The following is a 12,186-nucleotide window of genomic DNA, read 5'->3' on the forward strand; positions in this document are numbered from 1 at the left end:
GGCTGTGGTTTTGGGGGAGGGAGCCCTTAATGCACTGAGCGCGTGCAATGTTTGCACACAAAAGTTTGTCCCTGAGCAGATGGCCAAGGGGGGCTTATGTATTACTTGCGCTGATGTGAGACCCATGGGCAGTGATCCCCATAGGGCAGAGCATATGGAACCTGCGTGGGCCAGGGCCCTAGGCAGGTCAGTAAACGCTTTGGTGCAGCTTTTGGACAGGCAGAGTGATGGGCTGGTAGAATCACAGAGACCTATGCCATCATCTCAGCAGTCGTCTGGCTCCTTGCCTCTTACCCAGGCAGATCCTGCACTTATCCAGGTGATGCAGGATACTGCAAAAGGGATTAACAGGTTCAGTGAAATGCTGGACAAAATGGATGAAAATGTGGCAGGGACCCCTAGAAGGTCTTATGCTTTAACTACTGTGGTAGATGAAGAGGAAGGAGAGTATACTGACATCCCCTGGGATCAGGGTGATGATTTGGAAGAGAACTCTGCTGCTGGTATAGAGGATCTCATTGTAGCTGTGAAGCAGGCTTTAAAGCTGACTGTGGAGGATAAGACTCCTGTTAAAGGTGTTTTTAAGCGACAGCGGAAGGAGGCTGTTACTTTTCCTTCAGATGAGGGGTTACAGGAATTGTTAGAAGGGGCTTGGAAAACTCCTGATAAGAGGCTTCAGATGCCAAAACGATTCCTAAATCTGTACCCCATGCCAGAGTCTCATGCGGAGCTCTGGGAAAGGGTCCCAGTTGTGGACGCTTCAGTGGCACGTTTGTCCAAGGCTACTGTATTACCAGTACAGGGCGGTGCAGCTTTTAAAGATTCTGTGGATAAAAAGCTGGAGGGAAACCTCAAGGCTATCTTTGAAGGGGTGGGGTTTACCTTACGACCCCTTATTGCTTCAGCCTGGGTTTCTAAGGCCATGATAGAGTGGGCTGGTGAATTATGCACCATGCTGCAGGCTGACCCGGGTGCATTACTGCTTGCAGAAAAGATTAAGGCAGCAGCAGAATATGCAGTTGAAGCAGAGGAGGAAGCTATTAAAATGGCGACCAGAGTGTCCACAGTCTCCATTAATGCCAGGAGAGTGCTTTGGCTTAAAGCCTGGGAAGCAGACAATGAGTCCAAGAAGGCTCTGGAAACATTAGCCTTCAAAGGAAAGGTACTCTTTGGTACCGAATTAGAGGAGATTATAAAACAGGCCACAGGCGGCAAAAGTACATTCCTGCCGGCCTCCTCAGCAAAGCAGACGTCCAGATTTTCTGCTTTTAAGCCGTCCTTTCGGCCCTCCCCTAGAGGTGGTGCGTCCTTTCGAGGACAGTCTTTCAGGGGAAGGTTTCAGCCCTCTAGAGGCAAGACACAAAAGTCAAAATTTGGCTCTTTTCACAAGAAGCCTGCCAATAAAGGAGAGGATAAACCCTCTGCATGACTGTCAGGGGCTTTGCCCGACAGTGACAAAAGTGGGCGGGCGTCTCACACTCTTCAGGGACGCTTGGGCTTCTCTAGACCAGGATGCCTGGGTGCTAGACATCATAACACAGGGTTACAAAATCCCTTTCAGAGGGCCACCTCCGAAGAGGTTCATTCCCACATCCTTACCAAAGGAGGCACGGCTGCGTACAGCTCTTGTGAGAGCAGCGCACTCCCTTTTGGAAAAAGGGGTGGTGACACTAGTCCCCAAGACAGAGTGGAAGAAAGGCTTTTACTCCACGCTGTTCCTGGTGCCCAAACCAGACGGGTCTTTCAGACCAATACTAAATTTGAAGTCTCTAAATGTTCATTTATGGGTAGACCATTTCAAAATGGAGTCTCTACGGTCAGTACTCCTGAGTCTGGACCAGGGAGAATTTTTTGGCGTCCATGGATGTCCAGGACGCATATTTGCACGTTCCTATACACCCGGAGCATCAAACCTTGTTGAGGTTTGCCATAGGAGACCTGCATTTACAATTCCGGGCGTTACCCTTTGGGCTAGCAACCGCGCCAAGGGTATTCACAAAGATAATGTCAGTAATGGCGGCGGTGCTGAGGCTCAGGGGAATCACAGTAATACCCTATTTGGACGATCTCCTGTTCAAAGCAGAGTCAGCAGCCATGCTGCAGAGTCACTTGGCAGAGGCCATCAGTTTTTTGCAGGCTCACGGCTGGATTTTAAATTTGCAAAAATCTCAGTTGGTACCGTCACAAAGGCTCCAATTCTTGGGAGTCATACTGGACACCCATCTTCATCGGATATTCCTCCCGGAGGTAAAGGCCAGGGATCTGGTCACCCTAGTCCAGGAGATTCTCAGGGCTCAGAGCATTTCAGTATGGAGGTGCCTCAAGCTCCTGGGGAAGATGGTGGCGTCATTCGAGACGCTTCAATTTGCCAGGTTCCACTCTCGGAGGTTCCAATGGAACATTTTGTCAGCTTGGTCAGGAGACACTTTGACCATGAAATCCGAGATGATAGTGCTGTCTTCGGACACCCGAGAATCCTTGAAATGGTGGACAGAAGTAGATTCCCTTCAGTGGGGTCGGTCATTACAGACCTGGGACTGGTTGATAGTAACTACCGACGCCAGTCTCAGGGGCTGGGGGGCAATAGTCCTGGATCTCAGGCTTCAGGGCCTGTGGACGGCAGAGGAATCAGCGTTACCAATCAACATCTTGGAGCTGAGAGCTGTCTGGAAAGTCATTTCCTTGGCGGGAGACAGGTTACAGAACCTCCCTTTGAGGATTCAGACCGACAATGCCACAGCTGTGGCGTATCTGAATCACCAGGGAGGTACACGCAGCAAATTGGCCATGTGGGAGGTGTCCAGAATCTTCCTATGGGCGGAACAGAATGTTCCAGCTGTATCGGCTATATTCATCCCAGGAATAGAGAATATAGAAGCCGACTTCCTGAGCAGGGAGGAGCTCAAGGAAGGGGAATGGAGCTTACACCCTCAGGTGTTTCACCAAATCACTTCGATGTGGGGAACTCCGGATGTGGACCTGATGGCATCCAGGATCAACCGTCAAGTGCCCAGGTTCTATGCCAGAACAAGGGATCCACTAGCGGAGGCAGTGGATGCCATGACTATTCACTGGCAGGGAGATCTCCTTTATGCATTCCCACCAGTACCAATGTTACCGAGACTTCTGAAGAAAATACAGGGGCAGAAGGTTCCAGTGATCTTAGTGGCCCCGGATTGGCCAAGGAGATCCTGGTACTCGAGGCTTCAGAGGTTGTCTGTGGACTCATGGCGTCTACCTCTGAGACCAGACCTTCTAAGACAAGGCCCATTCAATCACCTGGATTCAGATCGATTGATTTTGACGGCCTGGCTATTGAAACCACCATTTTGAAAAGAAAAGGGTTTTCTGAGGCAGTAGTACAGACTATGATAAAAGCCAGAAAAGCTGTATCTTCGGCAAATTATTATAGAGTCTGGAAGACTTACATTCGATGGTGTGAGAGAAGAAAGGCTCATACATCTCATTTTAAGCTATCAAGAATGATGGAATTCTTACAAGATGGTTTTTCATCGGGCCTAAGCCTTCAGTCACTGAAGGTGCAGATTTCGGCCTTGTCCATCTATTTCCAGAAAAAGATAGCCATTTTGCCGGAAATTCAAACTTTTTTACAAGGAGTATCCAGGTTGAAACCTCCATACAAGCAACCAGTAGCACCTTGGGATCTATCTCTGGTTTTGGAATGCCTTCAAAAGGCACCTTTTGAACCTTTAAGGTCGGCTGACTTTAAGTTTCTCACGTGGAAGCTAGTGTTTTTGTTAGCAGTAGCATCTGCTAAAAGAGTTTCAGAATTGGGAGCTTTGTCATGTAAATCTCCCTTCTTAATTTTTCATGATGACAGGGCTGTTTTAAGAACAGTGCCTCAGTTTTTACCGAAGGTGGTATCTACCTTCCATTTAAATCAGGAGATAGTTCTACCTGTGTTTCAACCCCCAGAGGGTTCTAAGAAAAGGGACAAGTTGAGAACTTTGGATGTTGTGCGTGCCTTACGCATATATGTGGACAGAGTGAAGAGTGTCAGGAAGACTGACACATTGTTGGTATTGTATGACGTACACAAGATTGGTTGGCCTGCATCTAAGCAGACTATTGCTAGGTGGTTGCGGTCAGTGATAGCCTTTGCATACACCAAAGTGGGTAGACCAGTACCGGCCAAAATAAATGCGCATACCACCAGGTCAGTTGCCACCTCTTGGGCGGTTCGACATGGGGCCACAGCTGAGCAGGTTTGCAGAGCTGCCACTTGGTCATCTGTTCACACATTTGCCAAATTCTATAGATTCCATGAGTTCGCGTCGGAGGACGCATCATTCGGGCGAGCAGTGCTGAGAGCTGCAGACCTGAGCGTACCCTCCCAAAGGACCGGCTCTGGAACGTCCCAGTGTTGAGCTGTGTCACCAGGACCATTGAAAGAGAAAAAGGGATTTTTGTAAGAACTTACCGTTCGAATCCCTTTCTCTGATATGGTCCTGGTGACACAGCGATCCCTCCCTTACGCTCAGTAAGTATGCCAGAAGTTTCATGATGTTCATGTTAAAATGGTTAAAAGTTAACAGTTTTCTGTTATAAAGTGTGCATATAATATGTGCAGGCGTTTGTACTGAGTTAATGTATTCCAGTGGCTTTGAAAGATGAACTGAAGAGTCCAGGGATGCAGTAGGGGAGGAGCCTACCCTCTAAAACTTTAGGATAGGTGCCTGGCTCCTTCGGACCCTCCTACATCCCAGTGTTGAGCTGTGTCACCAGGACCATATCAGAGAAAGGGATTCGAACGGTAAGTTCTTACAAAAATCCCTTTTATGTCCTTATAACCGTAATGCCCCTTACACATTATGCCAACCTTTATTAATGCCCTTCATACACATGACACACATAATGCCCCTTACACATATGTTTCACATTATTAATGCCCTTATACACATGACACACAAAATGCCCATTACACATGTCGCACATTATTAATGCTCTTATACACATGACACACATAATGCTTGTTACACATATGTTGCACATTATTAATGCATTTATACATGACACACATAATGCCCCTTACACATATGCCGAACACTATTGCACAACCAACCCTCCCGCAGACCGCACTCGCACAGCCGCTAATACTGTGACCTCTGCCTCTGCTTGGATTCAGATGTTTCCTCATACATCTTGTCTCAATAGGCCATGCAGCTCCTGGCTCTTCTGCTAACGTTGGGTGCCTTTTTTGCTGAAAATTCGTCTTATTTGCATTGTTATGACCAGCACACACAAGGAGCTTCCGATTATTAAAATGATATGCGGCATGCCTATATTTTGTGTGCGACTGTGGCTGTACCTGCATACGGAATGCTATGTTACAGTGATTTCCATGAATACACTATTTCATATGCAGATACAGTCTCACTCACACAGAATATAGGCATGCTGCATATCATTTTAATCAGCAGAAGCTGCTGATGCCCCTAGGAATTCCAAATGCCCTAGGCAGTTGCCTAGTGTGCCTATGCCTAAGGCCGGCCCTGGCTTCCCTTCAATACCATTTGTTCTGTCACCAACAAAGATATTAAAGAGCATTGGTTTAAGTAAAGTTCTCTGGATTACTTCAATGGTAACATTTCCCTCCATAGGTTGCACTCAATTGTCTCAGTTTTCTATGCTGCCAAGTTCTTATCCATTTAACCAGGGCGTAAAGCGGTCATGCAGAGGGTAGGGGAACTACTTTCTCTATGCCACCTACAGTAATTACACCCTCTCCCCTTCCCCCATTAGGCAGTGAATTAGTGAAATCATTTGTGCATGACTGCATTATTTGGTGACCGGTAACTTATACTATTTCGATTTTTAGTTTGTATTACTATTTTTAATATTATATTTATATTTGGAAGTTAGTCTCACATTATTTAAGTTCTAGAAATGTATTTTAAATAAATTGTTATCCATTGTTTTAAGCACAACTCCATTCTTCTATATTGAATATTTACAAATTATGTTAATTTGAAAAAAAGTTTAGAAGGCACAGTTAAAACAATATATCATGTAAATAATTACATGACTTCTTTCCTATTCAGTCATGAAAGTAAAGCTGGATACACCCATGACGACATGTCGGTGGACCCACCATGGTGCCAGACGATCACAGACATATCGAAGGTACACAACCAATATGTTGTGTAAAAATCTGAAAGGATTTTTTAGCTCACCTTGGTTAGCTGCAACTCCTCTCCTAAAAAGCTTCTCACTCCTAAAATTTTGTGGCAGCCTTGTTCAGAACTGGTTTGAGAAATGAGACTGTGCACATGATGAAATATCTTCGTTATATATCCACTCAAAACATTCAGATCATAACCTGTTACAGGTAGAGAAAAATATAGTATAATTCATGCTTTAAAAGAGAAAATACATGTACCTCATACTACGGGCAGCACGCATGGTGTAATGGTTAGCATTACTGCCTCACAGCACTGAGATCATGGGTTCAATTCCCACCATGGCCCTAACTGTGTGGAGTTTGTATATTCTCCCCATGCTTGCGTGGCTTTCCTTTGGGTACTCCACTTTTCACCCTCAATCCAAAAATATACTGGTAGGTTGTCTTCCAACAAAGTTAACCTTATAACTAATGCATGTACATGTGGTATGGAATATAGATTGTAAGCTCCACTAAAGCAGGGACTGATGTGAATGTTCAAATATTCTCTGTACAGCACTGTGGAATATGTGTGCGCTATATAAATAACTGGTAATAAATAAATACTGTATTAACCCCAAAATTAATTTATTGAAAGTGATCATGGTCTAAAAACAATCACAATAAAATGGACTTTCAGGCCTAAATTACCTCTTATATGATTCTATTTAGCTATGGTGTCATCATAATCAGAACTGCACTGATGGTGTATTCTAATAACAACTTTAACTTATTTGTCGACAGCATTGTCAATTTTAACAATGTTTATACTTCTTATTGCATAAGCATACATCTCAGTGTTTTACAATTCAAGGTCTGTGCATTACAAATGAACATAAGGTGTGGGAGGAAGTGGGCACAATGTTATCCCCAGGCCAAAAAAAGATGGATTTGCTACATAAACTAAAAAAAAAGCTAAGACGGTCTACACCAAGGGAAGCTAACGCCAGTTCTTGAGATCTACCTACAGTTCACATTTTTCAGACCACCTAGCTGGTGCACAGGTGTATTCATTAGTCACTGACATTTTAAAAGATCCACAGGTGGAGCTAATTACATCACTTGTGATTCTGTGCAGAGATCTGGAAAACAAACTCAGTCCTCAGGACCTCACACAGTGCATGTTTTTCAGGTCTCCTCACAGAATCACAAGTTAAATAATTAGCTCCACCTGTGGATCTTTTAAAATGTGTCAATGAGTAATGAATGCACCTGCCGGGTGACCTGGAAAACGTGAACTGTGTGGGGTCCTGAGGACCTAGTTTGAGAACCCCTGCTCTAGAGAACTGTAGTTGGCTATCCCTTGTCTACACATACTACAGTTAAAAAAAGAAGCAACAGAATACAATATGTTGCTGCTGACACAAAGACAAGTTTGCCCACCTGTTCTAAAGGAACATCATCCTTTTTATGTAGGTTTCCTATAAAGCTGAGCAGTGACTGTCTGTAGACATTGTGCGACTACAAATTGCTTGTTAATTTTCAACTTGTATTATGATGTTATATTTTGCTGGCTGGGAGCTGTAGTTCATTAATGACTGAGGAGCAACAGGTTGCCTAAGCTTGCCATATGGTAATAAACAATACCCAATTAACAATGTAAACATTCAGTTCGCTTTATAGTTATGAAAGAACAGCACTGCTTATTTGAGCCTCAATCCAATGATAGGATACTGGGAGATATCTTATCATTACTAATAATGTTAGAAATCTGGAACAGTATAACGGACAGAATCCCATTGTTGATAATAATATTAGATTGAAAGATAGAGTATTGTAACTGACAGATCACCACTGTGAACAAGCTGAAGCATTCTGTTGCCCTGCTGATACCATCAGCTGTTGTTTGTGAATATGCAGGGCTTGATGTTGGAATCCAACAGAAAAAGCTAGCGGGAATCTGCAACAAATGCTGAAGAGGGGAACATCCTGAATTACAAATTAACATATGTAACTCCAGAGTGACCTAAAATGCCTCTGATGCTTTATTTATGGCCAGGTTTCAGAACAAGAGTGAATTAAATGCTGGGAGAGTGCACAGAAGGAATAAAATATGTGCAGTTTGATGAATATCATGCTGTTCGGAACAATAAACCAGGGATATTGGATCACAGACAGATTGGTTTTAATGTCAGTTAAAATTTAAAAGCATCTAGTGGGTTGGTATGTGAAGGCAGCGCACACATGAAAGTGTTCTTCAGTGGGTAGGCAAAATATAGTGAATAGCAATGTGCTGAAACATCTTGACTGTTCTACAAAAAATGTCCATTTTTTCATTACCATTATTATTGTTTCATACAGTATAATGCAAAGACATGCAGGAGATGTCTCAGTAGCAGAGACACATCCTGCATGCTGCTGCAACCATCAGGCAGTGGCAAAGGGGAAGTGAAGGCGAGATCACAAGGCCCATGCTGTACCCGGTGCATACTTAGCGCCAGATTGAATTAGCCTCCAAAGCTTACCTTGCTATCAGGTTGGTAGCCTCAGACGTTTACACACAAGGCTATTCAATTACAATGGCCCTTATTCAGATCTGATTGCAGTACAAATTTGTTCTCAAAATGGGCAAAATCATGTGCACTGCAGGTGGGGCAGATGTAACATGTGCAGAGAGAGTTAAATTTGGGTGAGGTGTGTTGAAACTGAAATCTGAATTGCAGTGTAAAAATAATGCAGTCAGTATTTACCCTGGTTAGTAATAAAATAACTCCCCCAAATCTAACTCTCTCTATACATGTTACATCTGCCCCACCTGCAGTGCACATGGTTTTGCCCATTTTGAGCACAAATTTGTACAGCAATCAGATCTGAATAAGAGCCAATGTATTTTCCTCATGCAGTAAAATTGCATCCAATGCATGTAAACCCATAGGTTCCCAGTACTATGGGTTAACGAGTTATTTATTAAAAAATGGCAATTACACCCCTCTCTTCACAAGTAGCAGAATCATAAGGGTCCAGAGTTCGGTACCACCTGTAAGTTACTATTAACAATAACTTCAAAACCAGAAATGCTACAGTTATACAATTACTTACCATAGCATACCACATTGAGCGTATCTTCTGAGGACAAGAAGTAAAGCCTTGGAAAAGCTTGCCTTTTACGCTCCAGGTGAAGAAGGATGGCATGTTGGCAGCGCTCAAGTTTGTAGTTTAACATATCTAGCAGAGACTGCAGTCCTGGAGGAGATAAACAGTTATGCTCTGTTAAAGGACACGTATAATATTTTCAATGACAGTCCCTCATATACCTATTTTTTGTTCCTTTGTAGCAAGTGTACGAGTGGTTTGAAGACAGCAGATATATAGCCCATTGGCTGTTCTGCAGGGCCAACTTTGTTGCCAGATATATCGTTGGTACACCCACCGAAAATACCATGATATATTGGCCAGTGTGTACCCAGCATGAGGCATAACTATATAGATATATATATGTCTGACATTCACCTTACACAGTGGATACAATCTCAGTGAGAATGCTGTTTATATTCAGAGCAAAAATATGCCCAACTCTAAATAAGCCCCTTAATTGGCATGAAATAGAAGATAGCAGGTGCACTACCTACCCAAATTCATGAAGCTAAACCACTGTGATACTGTAGGCATGCAGTGGTAGGTCCGTAGAAGGGGCTTCAGCATGGTTCAACATTCAAATAGTGGAGGCACAGCAACTGCCACCAACTGCCATTCCAAACTGACTCACTGGCAGTGGGAATGGCTCCCCTACTTGAATTCTGGACTGTGCTGCAGCCGCATCGCTGGAGCTGCCAATGTAGGCATGTCATGTCCACTAACCTCTTCGCATGCAATTCTGCAAGATGTTTGGATTCTCTTCCACTGATTTCATAAGCCGGCAAAAATGATGATGCACATCAGCAAACAAAATGGCTTCTCTGGGCATTGCTACACGAAATGCCAATGTTGAAAAGACCTGTAGGAAATAAATACATAACACCTTTTTTTTTTTATCTTGAATATCCATTACAGAAAACAATATAGCCTTACATTGAGCTATTATGAACCACACAGACATTCTGAATAAACAAATGAAGATGAAGAGTATATAGATAAAAAGAGTATAAAGCATTTCACGTATTTTAGGAGCAGGTATTGTAAGATCTAATGCTGCAGAATACTGTTAGGTAGGGAAAGAACTTACAAATGTATAAAACATTTTAGATCTATAATAAAATGTCTGAAACTCTTTAAAAATCACTCTTTATATTTCCCCTTATTGGCCATTACTCAGGGTAATTTTAGGGTAAGTCAATTGGTATTACATTCAAATATATACAGTAAATACAATGTCATACCAGTCCAGATGGGGAGGAGAGAAGAGCAGAGCGTGCAGAGGTGCTGGGTTGATATTTTAAATATGGCGCAGGCTTGTAAGCCAATCAGAGCTCGTGGTCTGGTAGCTAATTGCTAACTGCGGCTGCCAGACCACATTTGAAATCTTTGTCCCCCGGAGTTGAGTAGCAGTGGCTGGGAGCGGCGACGGCAGGAGATTGGTGGTGGGTGGCAGTGCAGGTGGTGCTGGCATATGGTGCGTCCACAGTGCATATGTGCTTTGGGCAAGACACCATTGGCACACACCTAGTTATGGCCCTGGGTGCTGGGTCTGTTGTGGTGGGGATTCTCTATCACAAATGACACACAAAACAGTGCTGCTAGATCAAACTTAGGCATTGGGGGAGGAGGGGGGGATATTAGAATAAAGATATTACAATTAAAAAATATATATATTATTGTTCAATGTATTTTTGTAATAGTTCAATTATAATGCACCCTCTGCTTAAGACTGATGTAGAAGCAGGACTATTGTTTTTATTGTCAAAACTAATGTGTGGTATACTGTGTATAAGGCGTGCTACAGTGTGGCATACTGTGTATAATGCAGAGTCAGATTGGCCAAATCTATCTCTCTCTGTACATGTGACATTTACCCCACCTGCACTGCAACATGGCTTTGTTCATTAGAAAAATGAACAGTCCGAATTAGGCCCATGATCCAGTGAAATTACACAACCTTTATTGGTAATCATATATTTTAAGTTGCTTATCAAATTACAATCTTATACCATCATTGGATAAGAAGAAAGGATGTTGATAGACATGGCATTACCAGAGATAATGAATAACAAACCTCTTCCATCTGAGTCCACTTGCTTTGCACAGACAGCCACAGCTGCACTGTTGTCTCAATAACTTGCAACTTCTTCTGCCATTTTGTCACTTCATCAAGGAAGGATCCAGCCTCTGCATAGGGTTGTATACTAGTTAGCACCATCTGGTGATGTTCCAGTTCCTCGAACACAGAGTCAGTGTTTCTCAGGAGCAGAACTTTTCCAAACTCCTATTGGCATATAACACAATGTAAACAGTGATTATGATAAACAGCAGTATATAGTGCATTAAGCCCCGTACACAAGGGGAGATATTGGCTTTTTGAACTAGCTTCAGATCATATCAAATGCAAATCACATGCAATTTGCATGCAAGGTGATTTAATCTAGTTCAAAACACACAGAAATATTGTACCGTGTATGGGCACCTTAACTCTCTGCATATTTTAAATTGTTTAAAATGTTTCATATAAAAAATATTTAAAAAACTCAGTAATTGCCATATAGTCATGAAATAAGAAAACCGAAGCTGCAACTGCCCTGTACTGTGTACTGTTACTCAGTGGCGTAACTATGGTGTGGCAGCCACTGCCTGTATTATCTACTGATATACCTGCCTGTGATATACATACAGTACATCAGTTATTCTGCATACCTGCAAAGTTAACCCTTTCATTTAATTTCCCTGTATTGGGGGGGGGGGAGCAAAATTTATAGTTACGCCACTGCTGTTACTGTACTGTGTACTGTTAGGGTCATTGAGCAGACAGACAGCCACAACAGCAGAACAGTGGTTCAGCTTTAAAGAGAAGTTTGAAGATCAGAATAAAAATTCAATCTTAAGTAATAGAAAATGCAACATTTTTATGAACTAAT

At 42.9% G+C, this 12,186-nt stretch overlaps 1 protein-coding gene across 6 annotated transcripts in view; it reads right to left on the reverse strand.

The window, feature by feature from the left end:
• LOC146060654 (uncharacterized) overlaps positions 1–12,186 on the reverse strand; it is a 483,494-nt gene that overhangs the window by 317,267 nt on the left and 154,041 nt on the right. For all 6 annotated transcript variants that reach the window (XM_083174095.1, XM_083174093.1, XM_083174092.1 and 3 more), the window contains 4 exons: positions 11,331–11,540; positions 9,980–10,115; positions 9,221–9,364; positions 6,195–6,340 (listed from right to left, as the gene is read on the reverse strand). In XM_083174095.1, coding sequence (XP_083030221.1) covers positions 6,195–6,340; positions 9,221–9,364; positions 9,980–10,115; positions 11,331–11,540 — 636 coding nt within the window. The remainder of the gene's footprint in view (positions 1–6,194; positions 6,341–9,220; positions 9,365–9,979; positions 10,116–11,330; positions 11,541–12,186) is intronic.

This window comes from Crinia signifera, chromosome 2, assembly GCF_055691185.1.
Source record: "Crinia signifera chromosome 2, ASM5569118v1, whole genome shotgun sequence".
NCBI lineage: Eukaryota > Metazoa > Chordata > Amphibia > Anura > Myobatrachidae > Crinia > Crinia signifera.